The 24,265-nt window shown below is 37.4% G+C and overlaps 1 protein-coding gene and 1 pseudogene across 3 annotated transcripts in view; both read right to left on the reverse strand.

Moving 5' to 3' along the window:
• LMLN (leishmanolysin like peptidase) overlaps positions 1 to 24,265 on the reverse strand; it is an 89,936-nt gene that overhangs the window by 28,041 nt on the left and 37,630 nt on the right. For all 3 annotated transcript variants that reach the window (XR_007407900.1, XM_025474636.3, XM_025474617.3), the window contains exon 12: positions 6,725 to 6,835. Coding sequence is in view for 2 of the 3 variants with exons in the window: in XM_025474636.3 (XP_025330421.1) it covers positions 6,725 to 6,835 (111 nt within the window). In the remaining variant the exon portion in view is untranslated. The remainder of the gene's footprint in view (positions 1 to 6,724; positions 6,836 to 24,265) is intronic.
• On the reverse strand, positions 14,301 to 20,024 carry LOC125754234 (FAU ubiquitin-like and ribosomal protein S30; annotated as a pseudogene).

A 24,265-nucleotide genomic window follows, 5' to 3' on the forward strand; every position in this document is an offset into this window, starting at 1 on the left:
GAAATGCAAATCTTCATAATTAATATAATGGAGTCTCAGAAAGAGATGGAGGTGATGCCTTTCTGTCCTGCAACTACAAAGAGTGAAATTTTTGCTATGCCTAATCTAGTTCAAAGACTCTTTTTTGACAGTTTGTTAAACTGAAAACATTCACAAGACATCTTGTTTTCATGTACAAAATGAAGACTGTATATTGTATATTCCTAATTATTACAAGTTGTTCTGTTAAATCTAATCTTGAAAGTACAATTTGGAAAAAGATGTCTTGTAATTTTTCAAGGACATTGGAATCTATTGCATTGTTCTATAAAAATAATCTTCAAATTAGTCGCCTTATTGATAACTATAATATAAATTAATGTCATAACAATAATGTTATAAATGAAATTCCAGTATTTTTTTTTAAATTCCAGTATTCTTAAACAGTATAAATCCTATTAAGACTAGCTGCCAAATTGTGATAGGATTACTGCTATTTTTCCTCTTCTCCCACATGCTTGTTAAGGGAAAAAAGCCTAGGATAGATTTCTATTTTAAAGAAAACTGGTACTTGCTTCATTTAAGTTAACATAGTATAGCAATAAAACATCTCTAGGGGAATTACAGCTCCTTGAGATAAAATGTGTAAAAGACCTGCCACAGTCTTTGGTAAACTTGAAGCAGCACAGTGTAATAGGAAAACAAAGGTCTAGAAGTCTTCACACAGGTCTAGAAGTCTTCACACAGGCTTGGTTTCAAATACCAGCTTATTTGATGTTTACTTAATTTTCCTGAGCTTCAACTATAAAGTACGCAGTGTCTAGCACATACAAGTTAGTCAATAAATGTAATTTCACTGTCCATATCACTTTTTATAAAATCTTTATATATGGCAATTTTATAACTTTCTATGATGAAGTTTCCACTAAATATGACAAGTAGTTCTTACTCACTCTTTTTATTTTTATCTAAAATAAAACAATATATAATTAATTAAAATATGAATTTTGGCTGAATGGATAAAGAGGAGTAAGGAACTTAAAAAATACTGATTTAAAAAGCTCCAAAGTTAGAGTTGTTCAAGATTCATGGGATATGATTCTACAGCAGAACGCCTAGTATAACTTTCTGCAATGCAGCTATGTTGTCCAACACACTAGCCACTAATCATGTAGTGGCTATTAACCACTTGAAATGGAACTAGTGCAACTAAAGAACTGAATTTTAAATTTTATTTAACTTTAATTAATTTAATTAATTAAATATAATTAATTAATATATAATATATAAATTAAATAATATAATAATATATTAATTATTACATAATTATAATTATAATTATATATTATAATTATAATAATATTATAAAATTATATTATTATATAATATATAATATTAAAATTATATAATATATAAATTAATATAAATTGATACAGCTACATGTGCCTAGTGGTATCATACTGGACAGTGCAGCTTTAGAGCTGATAACAATGCCAAATAAACTAGGAAGAAGAGTTAGGTAATAATACACAAGTTGTCTTAAAACGCAGAAAGAACCTTATTTTGTGTATACATAGATTCAGATGATTCAAATGAGTAAGGCTCTGCCAATGCCCAACTGTTCCCTTTTCACACCAGTCACCCAACAATAAAAGAGGAGAGGTGTCACAGCTGAAGTTAGGCACCAGTCCCCATGCTCAGTAATGGTCACACTGGAATCGAAGACAACTCAGGGATATAGCCTCACTGAGCCTACAGAGCCAGAAGCTGGCTTCTGTACTGTAAGGACTTCTGAACATCGACATTTCAAAAGTGGGACATTTGAATGCTTATGACAAGGATTAGCAAACTTTAACTAAATTCTAGGCCAAATCCTGCCCTTAACTGCTTTTTTGGTATCTGTGTTTCTCATTACAACCTGCTTTTGTAAATAAAGTTATTACTGGAACATGGCCATGTTCATTCATTTTGCCTATGGCTGCTCCTGATATACAAAAGCAGAGTTGAATAGTTTTAACAGAGACTGTTCAACTCTGAAGAACTAGGAAGAGGAGTTAGGTAATAATACACTAGTTGTCTCAAAACATAGAAAGAACCTTATTTTGTGTGCACAAAATATTTGCTAATAGGCCCTTCACAGAAAAGTTTGCAAACCTCTGGCTTATGGCTGAAAGGACAGAATTCAGGGGACCAAAAGTTTTACTTTTGGAGAATGGAGAAGAGGAAATTCCCTTCAGTTTTTGGTTTTAGGTAATCCTATAATCGGGACCCAAAGGGGAACAAAGTGGCAGCTGTAAAAAGAAAAAAAATCTCTACGCTCTTGCAGCTGCAATGTTAATTATATATTTCCTTTATCACAGTGGAATGGCAGTTCTCAAACTTTGCTGCAAAGTGAAATCATTAAGGGATCTCTAAAAACAATACCAATGCCTGGTTCCCACTTCCAGACATTCTGCTTTAATTGGGATGGGCTGTAATGTTGGCATAGAATTTTTAAAAAAAATTCTAGATGATTCTGATGTGTGGCAAAATTTGGGAACTACACTAGCAGACAAAAGTTGTAGTGCTGGATATAACTACAGCACTGTCCTCAGAGTGGCTGCAGGTGCTTCCTGATACTCTTTTCACAGCAGTATTACAACTCAGATGTCAGACTCCTTAGTAGAAACTAATGCTTTGAGACTTAACCCAGGGGAGAAAAGATAAGAATAACACCTTCACAAGAAGTACCTGTGATTTAGTGGATAAGGCACTGGACTTGGAGACAGAGAAGCTAAAGTCCCTCAGCAGTTATATGACCATAGGCAAGTAACTTGTTTCAAACCTTTTAAACTATCAGTAAAATGAACAACATATTGAGATTCTAAAGACATGCTGAGAAGGAAATTTATAGCATTCAATATATATATTAGAAAGATACAGCATCTCAAATCAATAATCAAGAACCTAGAAAGAGAAGAATAAAACAAAAATGAGCATAAGGAAGGGTATAATACAAAACAGAAATATACTGGAAACAGAAAAACAATAAAAGACATCAATGAAACAAAAAGCTAGTTCTTTAAAAAGACCAATGAAGTTAACAAACCTCTAGCAAAACTGAAAAAGAAATGGAGAAGATGCAAATTACCAAGATGAGGAATGAAATGGGATCTCGCTATACCCTTCAGACATTAAAACAATAGTAAGGAACTACTACAGACTACTCTGTACACATAAATCTAGTAACTTAGACAAAATGGACAAATACCTGAATGACACAAATTACCAAAGTTCATCCAATATGAAATAGACAAATATCAATACACTGTAAATGTTAAGGAAGTTGAATTAATACTTTAGAAATTCCTGAAAGAGAAATCTACAGTCACAGGTGGTTTCACTGGAGAATTCTACCAAACGCTTAAAGAATTAACACCAACTGTATACAAATCCTTCCAAAAAACAGAAGTTGAAGAAATACTTCCAGATTCATTTTATGAAGCTAATATTACCTTGATACAAAAAAAACAAAGATAGTACAAAAAGAAACAAAAACATATTCTTCATGAATATATACAGAAAAAAGCCATAATAATTTTTTTTAAGATTTTATTTATTTATTCATGAGAGACACACAGAGAGAGGCAGAGACATAGGCAGAGGGAGAAGCAGGTTCTCTGCAGGGAGCCTGATATAGGACTCGATCCCAGGACCCGGGGATCATGCCCTGGGCCAAAGGCAGACGCTCAACTGCTGAGCCACCCAGGCATCCCCATAATAAAATATTTGTATGTGGAATTCAGAAATACATAGAAATAATTATATACCATGACTAAGTGGGGATTACTTCTAGCAACACACAACTGGTTTCATATTTGAAAATCAATCAATGTAATCCATCATATTTATAGGCTAAAAAAAAAAAAGATCACGAGTATATCAAACAAACCAGAAAAAGCTTTTGACAAAAGTCAACATCTATTTGTGAAAAAAACTCTCAGAAAGATAGGAATACAGGAGAACTTCAACTTGAAAAGGAGCATTTACAAAACACCTACAACTAACATTATACTTAACAATGAAAGACTAAATGTCCCCCCCCACCATTGTGTTGGGGGTTAAAAAACTCAACAAAGCTAAGATCTCAATTCTCCTAAAATTGCTAATAGATTTAAAACAATTCATAGAAAAATCTCAAGAAGACTTTTTTGTAGACAAGGTTATTCTGAAATTTATATGAAAGGCAAAGGAACAAGAACAGTTAAGATGATTTTGAAAAAACAAAGTGGGAAGAATCAGTTTACCCTATTTTATTTTATTTTATTTTATTTTATTTTATTTTATTTTATTTTATTTATTTTTATGATAGTCACACACACAGAGAGAGAGAGAGAGAGGCAGAGACACAGGCAGAGGGAGAAGCAGGCTCCATGCACCGGGAGCCTGATGTGGGATTCGATCCCGGGTCTCCAGGATCGCGCCCTGGGTCAAAGGCAGGCGCCAAACCGCTGCGCCACCCAGGGATCCCAGTTTACCCAATTTTAAAACATAATATAGCTGTAGTAATCAAAGACTGTGCAGTATTAATAGAGTGCAGACTCATAGATCAATGGAACAGAATGGAGAACACAGAAATAGATCCATATAAATACACCCAACTGATTGACAAATGCAAGAAAGCAATTCAATGAAAGAAAAATGGCTTTTTCAATAAACAGTGCTGGAGCCAAATGGACATCCATACATCAAAAAAAAAAAAAATGAACCTTGACCTAAGTCTTCCACTTTATATAAAAATTAACTCAAAATGGATCCCAGACTGCAATATAGAACATAAAGCAATTAAAGTTTTGAAAAAAAAAAAATACAAGAATATCTTTAGGATTCAGGGCTTCACCATTGATTGACCTGAAAGTACGACTCCTAAGAGGACATACTGTTAATTTGGCCTTCACCAAAGTTAAAAACTTTTGTTCTATGAAAGACCCTATAAAGAGAATAAAAAGAAAAAGTACAGATTAGGAGAAAATGTGTGCAAACCACATAACCGACAAAGGCTAGTATTCAGAATATATAAAAAACTCTCAAAATTCAACAGTAAAAAACCCAAAATAAACAACCCAATTAAAAAACTGGCATAAGACATGAAGAGATATTTCACCAAAGAGGATATATAGACATCAACAAGCATGAAAAGATATTCAACATCGTTAGCCATTAGGGAAATGCAAATTAAAACCACAATGAGATATCACTACTATCTTTCAGAATAACTAAAATAAAAAATAGTGACAACATCAAATGCTGACAAGGATGTGGAAAAATTGTTATGACTCATACATTGCTGGTAGACTACAAAATGGTATAGCCATTCTGTAAAAGAGTCCAGCAGTTTCTTAGGGAACTAAACTTGTAACTACCATATGACACAGCAACTGCACTCCTGGGCATTTCTCTTGGAGAAATGAAGATTTATGTTCACACAAAAACCTGTACACAAATGTTTACAGCAGGTTTATTCATAATAGTCCCAAACTGGAAACAACCTAGATATCCTTTAGCATGTGAATGCTTAAACAAACTGGTAAGTCCATGTCATGGAATATTACTCAGCCATTAACTTGAGCAAACAACTGACATACCAACCACCTGGATAAATCTCCCAAAAATTATGTGGAGTGAAAAAAAGCCAGAACAGATTAGTGGTTTCCAGAGGCTTTAAGAAGGGCTAGAGTGGGAGGCAAGTGGGTATGTCTGTAAAATGACCCTTGTGGTAACTGAAATGTTATGAATCTGATTATATCAATGTCAATATCCTGGCTATGTTTTTGTACTATAGTTTTTATAAGATGTTAACAACAATCAAGAAAACTGGATAAAGTGGACAGGGAATCTCTGAATATTTCTTCACAACTGGAGTGACTCTATAATTATCACAAAATAAAGTTAAAAAAATATATTTATAAGGCCATCTGGCTGTCTCAGTCCATAAAGTATGAGGTTCTTGATCTCCAGGTTATGAGTTTGAACTCCGCATTGGGCACAGAGCTCACTTAAAAAAGTGTGTGTGTGTGTGTGTGTGTGTGTGTGTGTGTGTGTGTGTATCTCCCAAACTTGAAGAATGTATTTTTTAAAAAGTTTGCTAGGTGGGCAGCCCCAATGGCTCAGCAGTTTAGCGCCACCTTCAGCCCAGGATGTGATCCTGGGGACCTGGGATCGAGTCCCACGTCAGGCTCCCTGCGTGGAGCCTGCTTCTCCCTCTGCCTGTGTCTCTGCCTCTCTCTCTCTCTCTCTCTCTCTCTCTATGTCTCTCATGAATAAATAAATAAAATCTTAAAAAAAAAGTTTGCCAAATGATTTTGATATTTATCTAGATCTGAGAACCATTATTCAAAAGTATCTTCATGTTTTTGGATACTGAATAAGCAGCTGCTTCTATGTTTATATGAGTGCATTCTCTGATGAAAACAGTAAGAATGATAAAATATGCTAATTTTTATAAAATATAAGTTAATTATAAACTAAACAGGAATGCTTATGGTTCTAGTTCCCACATTATAGATTCTTTTCATATATGATTTAAAACAATATTGTAGTTACTTATTAGATTACCATGAAGCACCATAGATGGTTTTCTGTATATTTTGAAACTGAACTGTTTAGACCACATTTTCAAAATAGGAACAATTTTAGGCTCAGGATAAAGAATAAAATCAGAAATCAACTGTGTTATGAAAGATACTATTAGGAAATGTGTTCTTACTTTTGTTTCTGCTGATCAATCCAGAATTTACAGCTCTTCCTGACAAAGTCACAGCCCATTCCTCGGCCCCAGTCTAGCTTCTCGGCCATGCTGTAATTAGCCTTATACCAGCTGTGAAAATAATTTAAGTAAAGCACTTTGTATTACTGTTATTTTAAAAACAATTCTAGCATACCAATTATAAATCTCACTAATGAGCAAACTAGGACCTCAAGACAGAGGAGCATTTAAAAGCAAAGCCTTTGCTACACAGGAATTGCTGCGTAGAGTCACTATAATGAAGAGTAGGAAACTTGTCTTATGCTGAGGGTATTATCTGAAACAAAAATCAAAATCAAAATAGGTTGTCAACTGTAATTTTCAAAGATAGTAAAAGTCAGAGTAGAAAACAGTTATGGTGTGAGACAAAGGGATTAAGAGACAAAGAAACAAAAGAGAATGAGAGAAAAAGACAAGGGAGTAAGTCGAGGAACAAATAGTGCAATTACTAGTTGGATAAACTTTACCCAAAATGATTCAGTTGGCCCTAGTTTCTTGCTTCTCTGGCCTCTGCTTGTGACTAAAAACAACACCGTTATAATAAGACATATGAATATTATGTCTAATACTTTAAAAATGTTCTAATTTCAGGAAAAAACCCCACATTTATTTGGTTTCCTAGCAAATTTAAACAAAAACTTGGAGCCGACTTTTATTGGTTTTTCTTCTTTATTCTTAAAAATAAGATTTTGGGCAGCCCTGGTGGCTCAGTGGTTTTGCGCCGCTTTCAGCCCAGGGCCTGATCCTGGAGACCTGGGATCGAGTCCCACGTCGGGCTCCCTGCATGGAGCCTGCTTCTCCCTCTGCCTGTGTCTCTGCCTCTCTCTCTCTCTCTCAGGAATAAATAAAATACTTAAAAAAGATTATTTTGTAAAAATTATAAAATTATAAAAAAAGTTTAACCTTTTAAAAAATAATTGAGAGAGAATGAGAGACACAGGAATGTGTATGTGTACACTAGGGGGTGGGGCAGAGGGGTAAGGAGAAGGGGGAAAGAATCTCAAGCAGACTCAGTGTGAGCCTGACATGGGGCTTGATCTCATGTTCCTGAGACCATGACCTGAGCTAAAATCAAAGTCGATGCTTAACTGACTGAACCACCCAGGTGCCCCAGATTCTAACCTTTTTGTATTACACCTTGTCCCTTTAGCATTACCAAAACAGTAAATAAAAACATAGTCTCAAAGGCTGAGGGAATGACAAGACTTATTCCCTTCATTACACCTACCATCCCACAAAATCAAACACAAACAGAAATATGTGATACAGAATCTTTTTTTTCTTTTTTTTTTTTTCAGAATCTTTTAAAACCTTATCCCTTAAAATTTTTTTTAAAAGATTTTATTTACTTATTTGAGAGAGAGTAGGAGCAGGGGAAGAGGGAGAAGCAGACTCCCCCTACGCAGGGAGCCCAACCCCAGGGCTCGATCCCAGGACCCCAGGATCACGATCTAGGCTGAAGGCAGATGCCTAACCAACTGAGCCATCCAAGCACCCCTCAAAATCTTCTTTTTGTTAAAGGACAGAACTCTCTGAAAGAGAAGCTGAAGACATGAATCTCAGCACTCCACTAACCGAAATGCCTGCAACCTCTACAGCTTATAACGTGACTCATGTTAAACAGCTCATGTATTCTCACAGCAGGTCAAGTTGTCTAGGTAGTAACAGATCAGTATTGCACACTAGCAATTATTTTAGCAGTGCCTAGGTTAGGCAATCCTTCTCCCTATGGACAAAATGTAAAGCAATTAGATTCCCCTGGGAATTACCATATCTAGTCTAGACTGAGTATAGAGCATAGTATCAGCACTATGTCACTCAATCACCAACTAGGCATTCCAGCTACATTTCGTGAAAGCTTCCTGACACCATCTTTGCAGCTCTTCCTATGAGTCGACAGTTATTAAGCACTTATTAGGCACTTTGTTTAATGAGAAGGCTACACCAATGAATAAACAGAGTTCCTTCCCTCATGAAGATTAAAATCTAGTGGGGAAGGCAGATATTTAAAAAAAAAGTTACAACTGGGATGAGGGCTACAGAGGATAAGTATAAGGTGCTAACAGCAGCATATTAATAGGGAAATCTAAGTCTGGGGAATTAGGAAAGGTTTGTTTGAAGAAACAACTTTTAGTCAAACCCAAAGGATGAGCACAAATTAGCTGAGGGAGGAGGCGAAGCACTGGAAACAGAGTTCCTCAGTGGCACTGGAGGTTTGTGAAGTCAATTTACTGTATCTTAACATTTATTTCTCTTTCTACTAAAATCAATAGAATAGAAAAAAAGGACTGCATTGTTGGTAGTAGGATAATATTGTTCCATGAACTTTGGTTCGGTTTTGTATACAAGAGCTAATACCTTAGTTGGTACTTACATGTGCAAACACTGTACTCCTTACATATATTAACTAAGTAAAGCCTCAAAAACTCTATGAGGTAGATATCTCATTTTATCCCTATTTTACAGATGAAAGAACTGAGGGAAAGATACAGCAAGTAGCAAAGATGGGATTTGAATCTCCGGTTCTGGCTTCAGTGTCAGTGTGCTGTATCAAAAAATGGAGATACAATTCACATCCTATGTATGAATTGTAGACAAATACACCCTTATAGTTTGTGTGATTCAATGTCGTTAATACATTCACAGGGTTGTACAACCAATACCACGACCGGCATACCTCATTTTCTTGCATTCCACTTTACTACACTTTGCAGATACTACCTTTTTTTTTTTTTTTTTTGTCATAAATGAAGGTTTGTGGCAACCTAGGGTCAAGCAAGTCAACTGGAACCATTTTGCTAACTTCCTGTCTGTGTCACACTTTGGTAGTTTTCCAATATTTTAAACACTTTCGTGATTATTGTATTTGTAATGGTGATCAGTGATCTTTGATGTAACTATCATAACTGGGGGCAACAGGCACCACACGCTCAACAACAATAAACGTCATGTGCATTCTGACTGTTCCGCTGACTGCTCCTGTCTCTCTCCCTTTTCTCGGGCCTCCCTATTCCCTGAGACACAACAATACTGAGATCAGGCCAGGTAATACCCTTTGGTGAGGGCGTCTGGGTGGCTGAGTCGGTTAAGTGTCCAACTGCTGATTTCGGCTCAGGTCATGGTCTCAGGGTCCTGGGATCAAGCTCCATGTCAGACTTCAGGCTCAGTGGGGAGTCTGCTTCTCCCTCTCCCTCTGCTCCCGTCACATAGCTCTCACTAAATCAAAAGCTAGAAATGATTTAGTTTAATGAGGAAGGGATGTCAAAAGCTGAGGCAGGGCTCTTGCACCAGTTAGCCAAGTTGTGAATATAAAATAAAAGTTCATGAAGAAAATGAAAAGTGGTATTAAAGTGAATACATGAACAATACAGAAAGTGAAACAGCCAGCCAGGCACTCCAACCAATAAAGTATTTCTAAAGATTTTATTTACTTATATTTTAGAGAGAGAGAGAGAGAGTAGCACAAGTGGGGGCTGAGCACAGAGCTCGACGTGGGACTTGGTCCCAGAACTGCAGGATCATGAGCTGAGCCAAAACCAAGAGTTAGATGCTTAACCCACTGAGCCACCCAGGCATCCCATATTTTTAAATTATGGTATGTACATTGTGAGGAGCCTGGCTGTACAGCATGCAACTTCTTATCTCAGGGACATGAGCCCCACATTTTGTGTACAGATCACTTTAAAAAAATAAAAAGGTATGTACATTGTCTTTTTTTAGACATAATGGTATAACACACTTAATAGACTATAGTATAGTATAAATGTAACTTTTACTGGGAAACAAAAAAAATTCATTTGATTTGCTTTATTCCAGTGGTCTGAAGCTAAACCTAATTTCAGAACATTTCCATCACCCCCTAAAAAACTATGTCCCCATTAGTAATCACTAATCATTATGGTCACTTTGTACCCATAATTAGTCGCTAACGTCACTAAAGCATGACCGGTAGTCCCTTGCAACCAGTAATCTACTGATTTGCCTATTCTGGACATGTCATAAAAATGAGATCTAGTCTTTTGTTTCTGAAGGCAAAATAAAATGAGTCACTTTTGTCAACGGTTTTTACTGTAAGCAATTTTTAAAAAAAGATTTTTATTTATTCATTTGAGAAAGGAGAGAGAGAGAGAGAGAGAGAGAGAGAGAGAGAGAAAGCATGAGTGGCGGGATGGGCAGGGGGAGAAGCAGGGAGCCTGACATGGGACTCGATCCCAGGACTCTGGGATCATGACCTGAGCCAAAGGCAGGTGCTTAACTGACTGAGCCCCGCAGGTGCCCTGTCAGGGGATTTTAAAATGAAGCCAGGAGGCCGTTAAGGACATGGGCTTTAGGGATCCCTGGGTGGCGCAGCGGTTTGGCGCCTGCCTTTGACCCAGGGCGCGATCCTGGAGACCCGGGATCGAATCCCACATCGGGCTCCCGGTGCATGGAGCCTGCTTCTCCCTCTGCCTGTGTCTCTGCCTCTCTCTCTCTCACTGTGTGCCTATCATAAATAAATTAAAAAAATAAAAAAAAAATGTTTTAAAGGACATGGGCTTTAGGGCAGCTCCGGTGGCTCAGCGGTTTAGCGCCGCCTACAGCCTAGGGCGTGATTCTGGAGACCCGGGATCGAGTCCCATGTCGGGCTCCCAGCATGGAGCCTCCTTCCCCCTCTGCCTGTGTCTCTGCCTCTGTGTCTGTCATGAATTTAAAAAAAAAAAAAAAAAAAGGAGATGGGCTTTATGCACATCCTTACTGGGTGGAACTATGAACTTCTGAACTGGGCCAAAAGGCAAACACTCTAGGGATTCTGCATAAACACTCATAACTTGCAACAGTCAGCAACAGCCTGAGCAACCAGTTCTGTTCAGCCAAGGTTTGTTTTCTGCTGCCAAAAGTAAACAAAATTCTTTTTATGAAACTTGTACATGCATTTACTTTTTATTTTAAAAATACTTGACTTCTGCTCCCTACCAGGACACTATTTGGGTTGCTGTCCCAATCTGTGTACTCCAAATTGCAATTTTTTTATCCCAAATAAACACTTTTAATTACTGCCTCCTGACAATTTTAGGTTGACATGTGTCTGTTCTCTTTCACTTAGCATAATGTTTTCAAGGTTTATACATGTTATAACATGTATTAGTCCTTCACTTCCTTGTTTAAAAATATTTTATCAAATTTTCTGAGTACAGTTGACATACAAGGTCACATTAGCTTCAAGTGTACAACACAGTGATTCAACTTCTCTATACATTATACTCACTGTAAGTGTAGCTAGATTTTATTTTTTAAATTTTATTTTTTGAGAGAAAAAGAGAGAGAGAGAGAGAGAGAGAAGGAGAAAGTATCCCAAGCTGACGGCACACCCAGCAGGAAGCCCGATGCAGGACTTGATCTCCTGATCCAGACATGATGACCTGAGCCGAAATCAAGTCAGACACTTAACCAAGTAAGCCACCCAGGCTCCTCTAGATTTTATTTTTTGGTGCAGTTTTAGGGTCACAGCAAAACTGAGTGTGAAGGGCAGAGTTCCCATATATCTCCTGTCCCACAACACATATACCCTCCCTCACTATCCACAAAGTGCTACGTTATTACAATCAATGAACTTACACTCCAAGACATAGTCAACATTAGGGTTCACTTTTGGTGTTGTCCATTCTATAGGTTTGGACAAATGTAGAAGATGTATTCTCCATTACAGTATCATGTGGAATAACTTCACTGCCCTTAAAATCTTCTGTGCTCTAATTACCTCCCCTCCTCTTAACCCCTGGCAACCACTGATCTTTCTACTGTGTCCATAATTCTGCCTATGGTGGAATCATACAGTATGTTAGCTTTCCAAACTGGTTTCTTTCACCTAGTAGTATGCATTTAAGGTTTCCTCATGTTTTTCATGGCTTGATAGCTCATTTATTTTCAGCTTTGAATAATATCCCACTGTCCAGATGTACCACAGTCTATTTATTATCTATTAGCATACTGAAAGACAACTTGGTTACTTCCAAGTTCCAACTTTACTTCCAACTTGGAAGTAAAGTTGTCTTTTATGAATAAATATAAATTGGCAATTATAAATAAAGCTGCTATAAAATCCATGTATAAATTTTTGAGTGGACACCAAGTTTTTAATTCATTCGATTAAATACCAAGAAGCACAACTGCTGGGTTGTTATGGTAAGAGTATGTTTTATTTTATAAAAAAAAAAAAACAAGGGATCCCTGGGTGGCACTGCGGTTTAGCGCCTGCCTTTGGCCCAGGGCGCAATCCTGGAGACCCGGGATCGAATCCCACATCGGGCTCCCGGTGCATAGAGCCGGCTTCTCCCTCTGCCTATGTCTCTGCCTCTCTCTCTCCCTGTGACTATCATAAATAAATTAAAATTAAAAAAAAAAAAAACTGCTAAACTGGGGCACATGAATAGCTCAGTTGGTTAAGCATCCAACTCTTGATTTTGGCTCAGGTTGTGATCTCAGGGTCATGAGATCGAGCCCCGCATCAGGCTGCTTCAGATTCTCTCTCCCTCTCCCTCTGCCCCTCCTGGCTCATGCTCTAAAATAAATAAATCTTAAAAAAAAAAAAAAAAAAAAAAGACAAACTGTCTTCCAAAGTGGCTGTACCATTTTGCATTCCCACATCTTTAGAAGCATTTGGTATTGTCAGTGTTCCATATTTTGGTCATTCTAACAGGTGTGTAATAGTATTTTATTGTTGTTTTAATTTGCATTTCTCTGATGACATTTTTAAAAAATTTTATTTATTTATTCATGAGAGATACAGAGAGAGAGGCAGAGACACAGGCAGAGGAAGAAGCAGGCTCCATGCAGAAAGCCCGATGTGGGACTCGATCCCAAGACTCCAGGATCACACCCTGAGCCAAAGGCAGACGCTCAACCGCTGAGCTACCCAGGCGTCCCTCTGATGACATTTTTTCCCCTGCTTTTTAATACAATTGCCATCTTACATGATATATTGTTAGGTGACTTCTTAATAGCATCTAATTTACTTTTTTTGTTGCACCAGTCAGCATCCTAGGGTAGAACTCTTATTACCACTCATGTTCACAGAGTACTGTCCTTAAGTACAGGATAGCTAACTCATGGTTGGGCCATAATTAATGGGTAGTGGTATTTTCTAAAAATGGATTAATGCAATCATCCAAACCACATTAAATTTTCAACTTAAGAGTTCATACATAGTCCATTTCCTTCCTTTAGCTGCTATTACTTCAAAATGTAGTTTTGAAATCCAAGAAGTGGGAAGAATGTCTCTTTGTTGTTGATGCTTCTTTGTTTTCCTTCCTTCCTTTCTCTTCCTTCTCTCTTATTCCTTTCCTTCCTTCTTTTTTTTTTTTTTAATTTTTTTTAAAATTTTATTTATTTATTTATGATATTCACACAGAGAGAGAGAGAGAGGCAGAGACACAGGCAGAGGGAGAAGCAGGCTCCATGCACCGGGAGCCCGACGTGGGACTCGATCCCGGGTCTCCAGGATCGCGCCCTGGGCCAAAGGCAGGCGCCAAACCGCTGCGCCACCCAGGGATCCCCTTTCCTTCCTTCTTTTCCCTTTTTATTTATTTCTCAATAAGAAGATGAAATGAAATGGTTTATTAAGGAAATCAAAATCTAGTAAACATTAAAAACTTACAGAATGGTCACAAACTATTTTTGTATTGATGTTATAATTACTGACAATATGTTTTTGCATTAAAATATGGAGCATCTTTTCATATGCTTATCTATATATCTTTTTTGGTGAACGGTCTGTTTAGATCTTTTGCTAATTTTTAATCTGGTTATTCATTTTCTTATTGTTAAGTTTTAAGGTTTCTTCATATATATTTGGGTAATAGTCCTTTATCAGATGTGCCTTTTACAAATATATTCTCCCTGTTAGTAGCCCATCCCTTCATTCCCTTGACTTCATTCCATTTAATGGCTGAATAATATTCCATTGTGTGCATACACCACATTTGGTTTATCCATTTATCAGCTGATGAATATTTGAGTTGTTTCTACATTTTGATTATGATTTAAAGTTGCTGTGAATATTCATTTACAGGTTTTTGTGTGGACATGTTTTCAATTCTTTTAGATATGCAACTGGGAGTAAAACTGCTAGATCATATAATAAATTTGTTTAACTTTCTGAGGGACTACCAATCTGTTTTCCAAAGTGGTTGCACCATTTTACATTCCCTCAAGCAGTATATGAGTTCTAATTTTCCCACATCCTCATCAGTACTTGCTATTGTCTTTTTGATTACGGTCATCTTATTGGGTGTGAAATAGCATCTCATTGTAGTTTTGATTTGTATTTCCCTAAGGCCTAATAATGATGCTGAGAATCATTTCATGTAGCTAGGGGCCATTTCTGTATTTTCTTCGGGAAAATATCTATTCACATCCTTCGCCTATTTTTAAATCATGCTGCCTTTGTATTGTTGAGTTATAAGAGTTCTTTGTATTTTCTGGGTATACTAGACCTTTATTAGATAGATGATTTCCAAATATTTTCTCCCGTTTTGTGAGTTGCCTTTTCACTTTCTTTTTTTAAAAGATTTTATTTATTTATTCATGAGAGACACAAAGAGAGAGGCAGAGACACAGGCAGAGTGAGGAGAAGCAGGCACCATGCAAGGAGCCCGATGTGGGACTTGATCCTCGGAATCAAGGATCACACCCTAAGCCAAAGGCAGATGCTCAACTGCTGAGCCACCCAGGCATCCCAGCCTTTTCACTTTCTTGATAGTGTCCTTTGAAGCACAGAAGTTTTCTTCTTTCTTTTCTTTCTTTCTTTTTCTTTTTCTTTTTTTGGGCTGAACTAAGTGGCTTTATTGGGGAGAGCCAGGATTACAACAGACTTAAGAGTTGGCATTGGGGCCTTTCTTCTGACCAAAGGTGGGCACAACATTGACAAAGCACCAGTGGTACTGTATTTGCCACTTGGTTTGGCCTGTCTTCTTTCTCTTTTTCTCTGTTTGGCCACCTTGGGAGTCTTCCCTCTTACTTTCCCAGCACAGGCCAGGGAACCATGGACTTCACCCTTCCAAGCATGCAGCTGGCTACCTCCAGGGTGGAGACACCACACTGACCTAGAGTAGCCTCATCCTCTAGGGGCAGGCCTGCCAGCAGCAGGACTTGATCTTCTGGAAAGATGCCCTCCAGCGAGGCTACATGAGCCTTGATCTGGGTGACCGGCCAGGAGATCAAGGTGTGTAGCTCCTGATTGACAAAAAGCTGCATTTTGGTGCTGAACCACAGGCACCGCAGCCACTGCCACAAAGATCGAGTCGAGAAATAGCCAGAAGTTGTTGTTTTTTTTTAAAGATTTTATTTATTTATTCATGAGAGACACAGAGAGAGAGAGGCAGAGGGAGAAGCAGGCTCCATGCAGGGAGTCTGATGTGGGACTCGATCCTGGTACTCGATCCTGGGACTCCAGGATCACACTCTCGCCTGAAGGCAGGCACTAAACCACTGAGCCACCCAGGGATCCTGAGCCAGAAGTTTTTAATTTTGATGAAGTGTAATCTATCTAATCTTTCTTTGGTTGCTCATGCTTTTGTTATCATATTTAAGAAATCACTGCTGGGTCTCCTGGGTAACTCAGATGGTTAAGCATCTTACTTTGGCTCAAATCATGATCTCAGGGTCCTGGGATCGAGCCCTGCAACAAGGAGCTCAGTGGGGAGTCTGCTTGTCCCTTTCCCCCTGCCCTTCCCCATCCCTTGCATGCTCTCTTTCTCAAATAAATAAATAAAATCTTTTTTTAAAAAAATCACTCACTGCTTACCCCAATATCATTAAGATTTACATGATTTATGATTCTGAGTTTTTAAAATTAAATTCAATTAATTAACATATAATGTATTACTAGTTTCAGAGGTAGAGTTTAGTGATTCATTGCATTCCCTCTTTAATGTCCATCATCCAGTTACCCCAACCCCCTCAGCAACCCTCAGTTTGCTTTCTATGATTAAGAAACTCTCGTGGTTTGTCTCCCTTTCTGATTTCATCTTGTTTTACTTTTCCCTCCCTTCCCTTATGATCCTCTGTTTTGTTTCTTAAATTCTATATATGAGTGAGATCATAGGATAATTGTCTTTTTCTGACTTACTTTTATTTAGTTTATGCTAAATACCCTCTAGTTCCATCCACGGTGTTGAGAAAAGCAAGATTTCATTTTCTGATGGCTGAGTAGTATTCCATTGTGTATAAATATACACCACCTCTTCTCTATCCATTCATCTGTCGATGGACATCTGGGCTCTTTCCATAGTTTGGCTATGTTTGTGGACATGCTGTTATGAACACTGGAGTGCAAGTGTCCGTCGATCACTACATTTGTATCTTTGGAGTAAATATCTAGTAGTGTAATTGCTGGGTCGCAATTTTTCAACTTTCTAAGGAACCTCCATACTGATTTCCAGAGTGTCTGCACCAGTTTGCATTCCCACCAATAGTATAAGAGTGTTCCCCTTTGTCTACATCCTTGCCAACATCTGTCATTTCCTGACTTATTAATTTTAGCCATCCTAACCTATGCAAGGCGGTATCTCATTGTGGTTTTGATTTATATTTCCCTGATGCCAAGTGATGTTGAGTATTTTTTCATATGTCTGTTGGCCATTTCTATGACTTCTTTGGAGAAATTTCTGTTCATGTCCTCTGCCCGTTTCTTGATTGGATTCTTTGGGTGTTGAGTTTGATAAGTTCTTTATAGATTTTGGGTACTAGCCCTTTATCTGATATGTCATTTGCAAATATCTTCTCCCATTCTGTCGGCTGTCTTTTGGTTTTCTTGACTGTTTGCTGTACAAAAGCTTTTTATCTTGATGAAGTTCCAAGAGTTCATTTTTGTCTTTTTTTCTCGCCTGTGGAGGCATGTCTAGGAAGAAGTTACTTCGGCCAAGGTCATAGAGGTTACTGCCTATGTTCTCCTCTAGCATTTTGATGGATTCCTGTCTCATTTAGGTCTTTCATTCATTTTGAGTCTATTTTTGTGTATAGTGTGAGAAAACGGTCTAGTTTCATTCTTCTGCATGTGGCTTCCAATTTTCCCAACACCATTTGTTGAAGAGACTATCTTTTTTCCATTGGATATTCTTTCCTCCTTTGTGGAAGATTAGTTGATCATAGAGTTGAGGGTAATATTTCTGGGTTCTCTATTCTGTTCCATTGATCTATGTGTCTGTTTTTGTGCCAGTACCGTACTGTCTTGGTGATTACTGCTTTGTAATAGAGCTTAAAGTCCGGAATTGTGATGCCACCAGCTTTGGTTTTCTTTCTTTTTCCTTAGTCACGATTTTATTTATTTTTTAACTTAAATTCAATTAGCCAATATTTGGTACATACTTAGTTTTAGATGTAGTGTTCAGTAATTTATCAGTTGTGTATAACATCCAGTGCTCATCACATCACATGCTCTCCTTAATGCCCATCACCTAATTACCCAATTCTCCTACCCACATCCCCTGCAGCAACTCTTACTTTGTTGCCTATAGTTAACAGTCTCAGGGTTTTTCTCCTTCTCTGATGACTTCCCATTCAGTTTTCCCTCCCTTACCCTATGATCCTCTGTGCTGTTTCTTATATTCCACATCAGTGAAACAATATGACAATTGTCTTTCTCTGACTGACTTATTTTCCTCAGCATAATACCCTCCAGTTCCAACCACATCGATGTAAATGATAAATATTCATCCGTTCTGATGGCTAATATTCCAGTGTGTGTGTGTGTGTGTGTGTGTGTGTGTGTGTGTCTACACCATATCTTCTTTATCCATTCATCTGCTGATGGATATCTTGGCTCTTTCTACAGTTTGGTTATTGTGGACATTGCTGCAATTCTACCAAACATTTAAAGAAGAAATAAAACCTATTCTTATGTAGCTGTTTCAAAAAATAGAAATGGAAGGAAAACTTCCAAATTCCTTCTATGAGGCCAGCATTACTATGATCCCAAAACCAAGCACCTCATCAAAAAGGGAAATTAAAGACCAATATTCCTAATGAACATGTATGTCAAAATACTCACCAAGATACTAGCCAATAGGATCCAACGGTACAATTAAAAGGATTACCACAACCCAGTTTTGGTTTTCTTTTCCAACATTCCTTTGGCTATTCAGGATCTTTTCTGGTTCCATACAAATTTTAGGGTTATTTGTTCCAACTCTGAATAAATTGCTGGTATTTTGATAGGGATTACATTGAATATATAGATTGCTCTAGGTAGCATAGATATTTTAATAATGTTTGTTCTTCCAATCCATGAGCATGGAATGTTTTTTCCATTTCTTTTTGTCCTCCTTAATTTCTTTCATGAGTGTTCTATAGTTTTCTGAATACAGATCCTCTGCCCCTTTGGTGAGGTTTATTCCTAGGTATCTAATGGTTTTTGGTGCAATTGTAAATGGGATCAACTCCTTAATTTTTCTTTCTTCTGTCTCATTGTTAGTGTATAGAAATGCAACTGATTTCTGTGCATTGATTTTATATCCTGCCACATTGCTAAATTCCTGTATAAGTTCTAACAATTTGGGGGTTCTAGCAATTTGGGGGTGAGTCTTTGGGTTTTCCACATGAGTATCATGTCATCTGTGAAGAGTGAGATTTTGACTTCTTTGCCAATTTGCATTTTATTTCTTTTTGTTGTCTGATTGCTGAAGCTAGGACTTCTAGTGTTATGCTGAACAACAGTAATGATAATGGACATCCCTGTAATGTTTTTGACCTCAGGGGAAAAGCTCTCAGTCTTTCCCCATTGAGAATGATATTTGCTATGGGCTTTTTATATATGGCTTTTATGATACTGAGGTATGTTCTCTCTTTCCCTACACTGTGAAGAGTTTTAATCAAGAAAGGATGCTGTACTTCGTCAAATGCTTTTTCTGCATCTATTGAGAATATCATATGGTTCTTGTCCTTTCTTTTATCAGTGTAGTGTATCACACTGATTTGCAGATGTTGAAACACCCTCAAAAACCAGGAATAAATCCTAATTGGTCATGGTGAATAATCCTTTTAATGCAATGTTAGATCCTATTGGCTAGTACCTTGGTGAGAATTTTTGCATCTGTGTTCATTAGTGATATATCCTTTTTGGTGGTGTCTTTGTCTGGTTTTGGGATTAAGGTAATGCTGGCCTCAAATGAAGAGTTTGCAAGTTTTCCTTCCATTTCTGTTTTTTGAAATAGTTTCAAAAGGAAAGGTATGAATCCTTCTTTAAATGTTTAGTAGAATTCCCTTGGAAAATTATCCAGCCCTGGACTCTTGTTTGTTGAAGATTTTTTTAAATATTTTATTTTTTTAATTTTCATTTATTTATGACAGTCACAGAGAGAGAGAGAGAGAGAGACCCAGGCAGAGGGAGAAGCAGGCTCCATGCACCGGGAGCCCGACGTGGGATTCAATCCCGGGTCTCCAGGATCGTGCCCTGGGCCAAAGGCAGGCGCCAAACCGCTGCGCCACCCAGGGATCCCTTGTTGAAGATTTTTGATTACTGCTTCAATTTCCTTGTGGTTATGGGTCTGTTCAGATTTTCTACTTCTTCCTGTTTCAGTTTCGGGAGTTTATACATCTCTAGGGATTTCTTCCAGATTTCTAATTTGTTGGCATATTGTTGCTCATAATAAGTTCTTTTAATTGCTTGTACTTCTTTGGTGTTGGTCGTGAGCTCTCCTCTTTCATTCATGATTTTATTTATCTGGGTTCTTTTTCTTTTCTTTTTGATAAGTCTGTCCAGGAGTTTATCAATCTTACTAATTCTTTCAAAGAACCGGCTCCTCGTTTTTTTGATCTGTTCTAGTGCTTTTTTATTTTGGGGGGAGTTTTTGCTTGTTTTTGTTCTTTTGGTTTCTATCTCATTGATTTCTGCTCTAATCTTTATTCTAATCTAACCTAATTCTCTTCTCCTCCTGGGTTTAGGTTTTATTTGCTCTTCTTTCTCCAGCTACTTTAGGTATGTTAGGTTGTATATTTGAGACCTTTCTTGAGAAAGGCTTCTATTGCTATATACTTCTTCCTTAGGACCGCCTTTGCTGCATCCCAAAGGTTTTGAACAGTTTTCTTTTCATTTTCATTTGTTTCTATGATTTTTAAAAATTCTTTAATTTCATGGTTGACCCATCCATTCTTTAGTAGGATGCTCTTTAATCTCCATCTATTTGAGTTCTTTCCAAATTTCCTCTTATGATTGAGTTCAAGTTTCAAAGCACTGTGGTCTCAAAATATGCAGGGAATGATTCCAATCTTTTGGTACTGGTTGAGACATGATTTGTTGACCCAGTATGTGATCTATTCTGGAGAACATTCCAAGAAGAATGTGTATTCTGTTGCTTTAGGATGGAAGGCTCTGAATATATCTGTGAAGTCCATCTGGTCATTCAAAGCCCTTGTTTCCTTGTTCATTTTCACTTAAATGATCTGTCCATTGTAGTGAGTGGCATGTGAGGTCTCCTGCTATTCCTGTATTATTATCAATGTGTTTCTTTAATTTTGTTATTAATTGGTTTATATAATTGGCTGCTCCCATGTAAGGGTCATAAATACTTACAATTGCTAGATCTTGTTGGATAGACCCTTTAATTATAATATAGTGTTTTTCCTTATCTCTTATTGCAACCTTTGGTTTAAAATCTAATTTGTCTGATATAAGGACTGCTACACCAGCTTTCTTTTGATGTCCATTAGCATGATAAATGGTTTTCCACCCCCTCACTTTCAATCTGGAGGTGTTTTTGAGTCTAAAATGAGCATCTTGGGCAGCCCAGGTGGCTCGGGGGTTTGGCGCGCCTTCGGCCCAGGGCTTGGTCCTGGAGTCCTGGGATCGAGTCCCATGTCGGGCTCCCTGCATGGAGCCTGCTTCTCCCTCTGCCTGTGTCTCTCTCTCTCTCTCTGTGTCTCTCATGAATAAATAAATAGAGTCTTAAAAAAATAAATAAAATGAGCATCTTGCAGACAGCATATTGATGGGTCTTGCTTTTTTATTCACTCTAATACCCTGTGTCTTTTGATTGGAGCATTTGGTCCATTTACATTCAGAGTAACTACTGAAAGACATGAATCTAATGCCATTGTATTACTTAGAGTCAGTTTCTATATATTGTCTGTTTCTGGTGTATGTTACTTTTGGGTTCTTCCTTTGCTTAAAGGATCCCCTTTAATATTTCTTGCAGGGCTGATGACAAATTCTTTTAGTTTCTATTTGTCCTGGAAGTTTTTTGTCTCTCCTATTTTGAATGACAATCTTGCTGGATAAAGTATTCTTGGCTGCATATTTTCCTCATTCAACACTGATATATCATGCCAGCCCTTTCTGGCCTGCCAGGTCTCTGTGGATAGGTCTGCCGTCAGTCTAATGTTTCTACCCTGTAGGTTATGGACCTTTTGTCCTGAGCTGATGTCAGGATTTTTCCTTTTCTCTGAGATTGGCAAGTTTCACTATTATGTGTTGAAATGTTCACCTAGTTTCATTGATTTTGAGGGGGGTTCTCTGTGCTTCCTGGACTTGAATGCCTGTTTCCTTCCCCAGATTAGGGAAGTTCTCTGCTATAATTCGTTTCAATATATCTTCTGCCCCTCTCTCTTTCCTCTTCTTCTGGGATACCAGTTATTCTAATATTATTTTGCTTTATCTCAAATTCTCTCAAATTCTTCCCTCACGACCCAGTAGTTATTTATCTCTTTCTCAGCGTCTTTATTCATCATTTTGTCTTCTGTATCACCAATTCTCTCTTCTCCCTCATTTATTCTAGCAGTTAGAGCCTCCATTTTTTATTGCATCTCATTAATAGCCTTTTTAATTTCAATTTGATTAGATTTTAGTTCTTTTATTACTCCAGAAAGGTATTCCCTAGTATCTTCTATGCTTTTTCCAACCCCAGCTAGTTCTTCATAATCACTGTTCTGAGCTCTAGTTCTGACATCTTACTTATATCCATGTTGATTAGGTCCCTGGCTGTCAGTACTGCCTCTTGTACTCTCTTTTGAGGTGACTTTTTCAATCTTTTTCCATTTTTGCAGAAAATGGTCGCTTTTCTATTTGTAGAATTGCAGCAATTCTTTTCTTGATCTCCAATTGAGTTCATACGTGTTCAGAATCATTTGATAGCTATCTAGCTGAATTCCTGGGACCAGACAAATCTAAGGTCTCCTACTCCTCCGCCATCTTGGGCTCTTCAATTCTAAGAGTTTCATAGTTTTTGGTCTTATATTTAGGTCTTTGATTCATTTTGAGTTAATCTTTATATATAATCATATGTAGTAGGGGTTTATTCTTTTGCATGTAGATACCCAGTTGTCCCAGGAGTAACTTTTAAAACTATTCTTTCATCAGTCAATGGTCTTGGTACCTATATCAATGTCTTTGCTCTTAACCCTTATATATGTATGTGTGTACTTTGGTCATGATACATATCCTTCTTACTGTGTGAGACACTATACAAAAAAAAAAAAAAGGAAACTTCTCAAGAATACTTGCGCAGAATATGTGAAAGCCTTTGGGCAGTAGAAAGGACTATTTAAAATGCAGGGAGACAGATAAGAAAAAGCTACTACAGTAATCCAGGCAAAATATAATGGTGGCCTTGATAACGGCAGTGGTGACCAAAAAAGTAGATAGATTCCTGGATAACAAAGCTAAAAAAATTTTTTTTTTTTTTTTTTTTTACAAAGCTAAAAATTACACAAGACTTTTGATTGACTGGATTAAGAGGTGTCGAGAGGGAATTGTCAAGGATAATTTCCAGGTTCCTGGATAGATAAATAATAATGTTTTTTACTGGGAGAAGCAACTTAGTTAACCTAAACTTAAGTCTTATGGGTTTCTGAAAATTAATTTCCATGTCTATAACTTTAAAATACTGTCAGATATTTAGAAACACCTTGCCCATGTTACTGCTGTGTTGCCCTAGAAAAAGGAAAAGTGGTATAAAATTCGCCAGTGCCATGATTTCACAAGTTACTTTACAAACTCCACAGTGTTTCTGTACCTATTGGTATCTTAAAGAAACTAGCATTGTTTAGAGTCATTTAAAAACAGCATCCTACTACTTTACCAGAAAGCTCTACTGCTTTAAAAACGAGGAATCTACACATCATCAATTTCATTCACAACTTTAAAGATTTGTTTAGTCTTTCCTTTATATTAGCGTGGCCTCTAATGCAAAATACTCATTACAAAATAAATCTCACAATGCTTGGAATTTTGTTCTGTTCATTACTATACCTCAGGGCCTCAAGTATTTATTAAATTAATGAGTAGAATTGGTATAGGTTATGATAGCTAACTGCACAAAATTCAAATATTTTATTTCAGTGTAAAAAAATATATATATATTTTAAAGATTTTATGTATTTATTTGACAGAGAGAGAGACAGAGAGAGCACATGCACAAGTAGGCAGCAGAGTGGCAGGCAGAGGGTGAGGGAGAAGCAGACTCCCAAAGGAACAGGGAGCCTGACTCAGGGCTCAATCCCCGGATCCTGGGATCAGGGCCCGAGCCAAAGGCA

Source organism: Canis lupus, chromosome 33, assembly GCF_003254725.2.
Source record: "Canis lupus dingo isolate Sandy chromosome 33, ASM325472v2, whole genome shotgun sequence".
NCBI classification, from domain to species: Eukaryota; Metazoa; Chordata; class Mammalia; order Carnivora; family Canidae; genus Canis; species Canis lupus.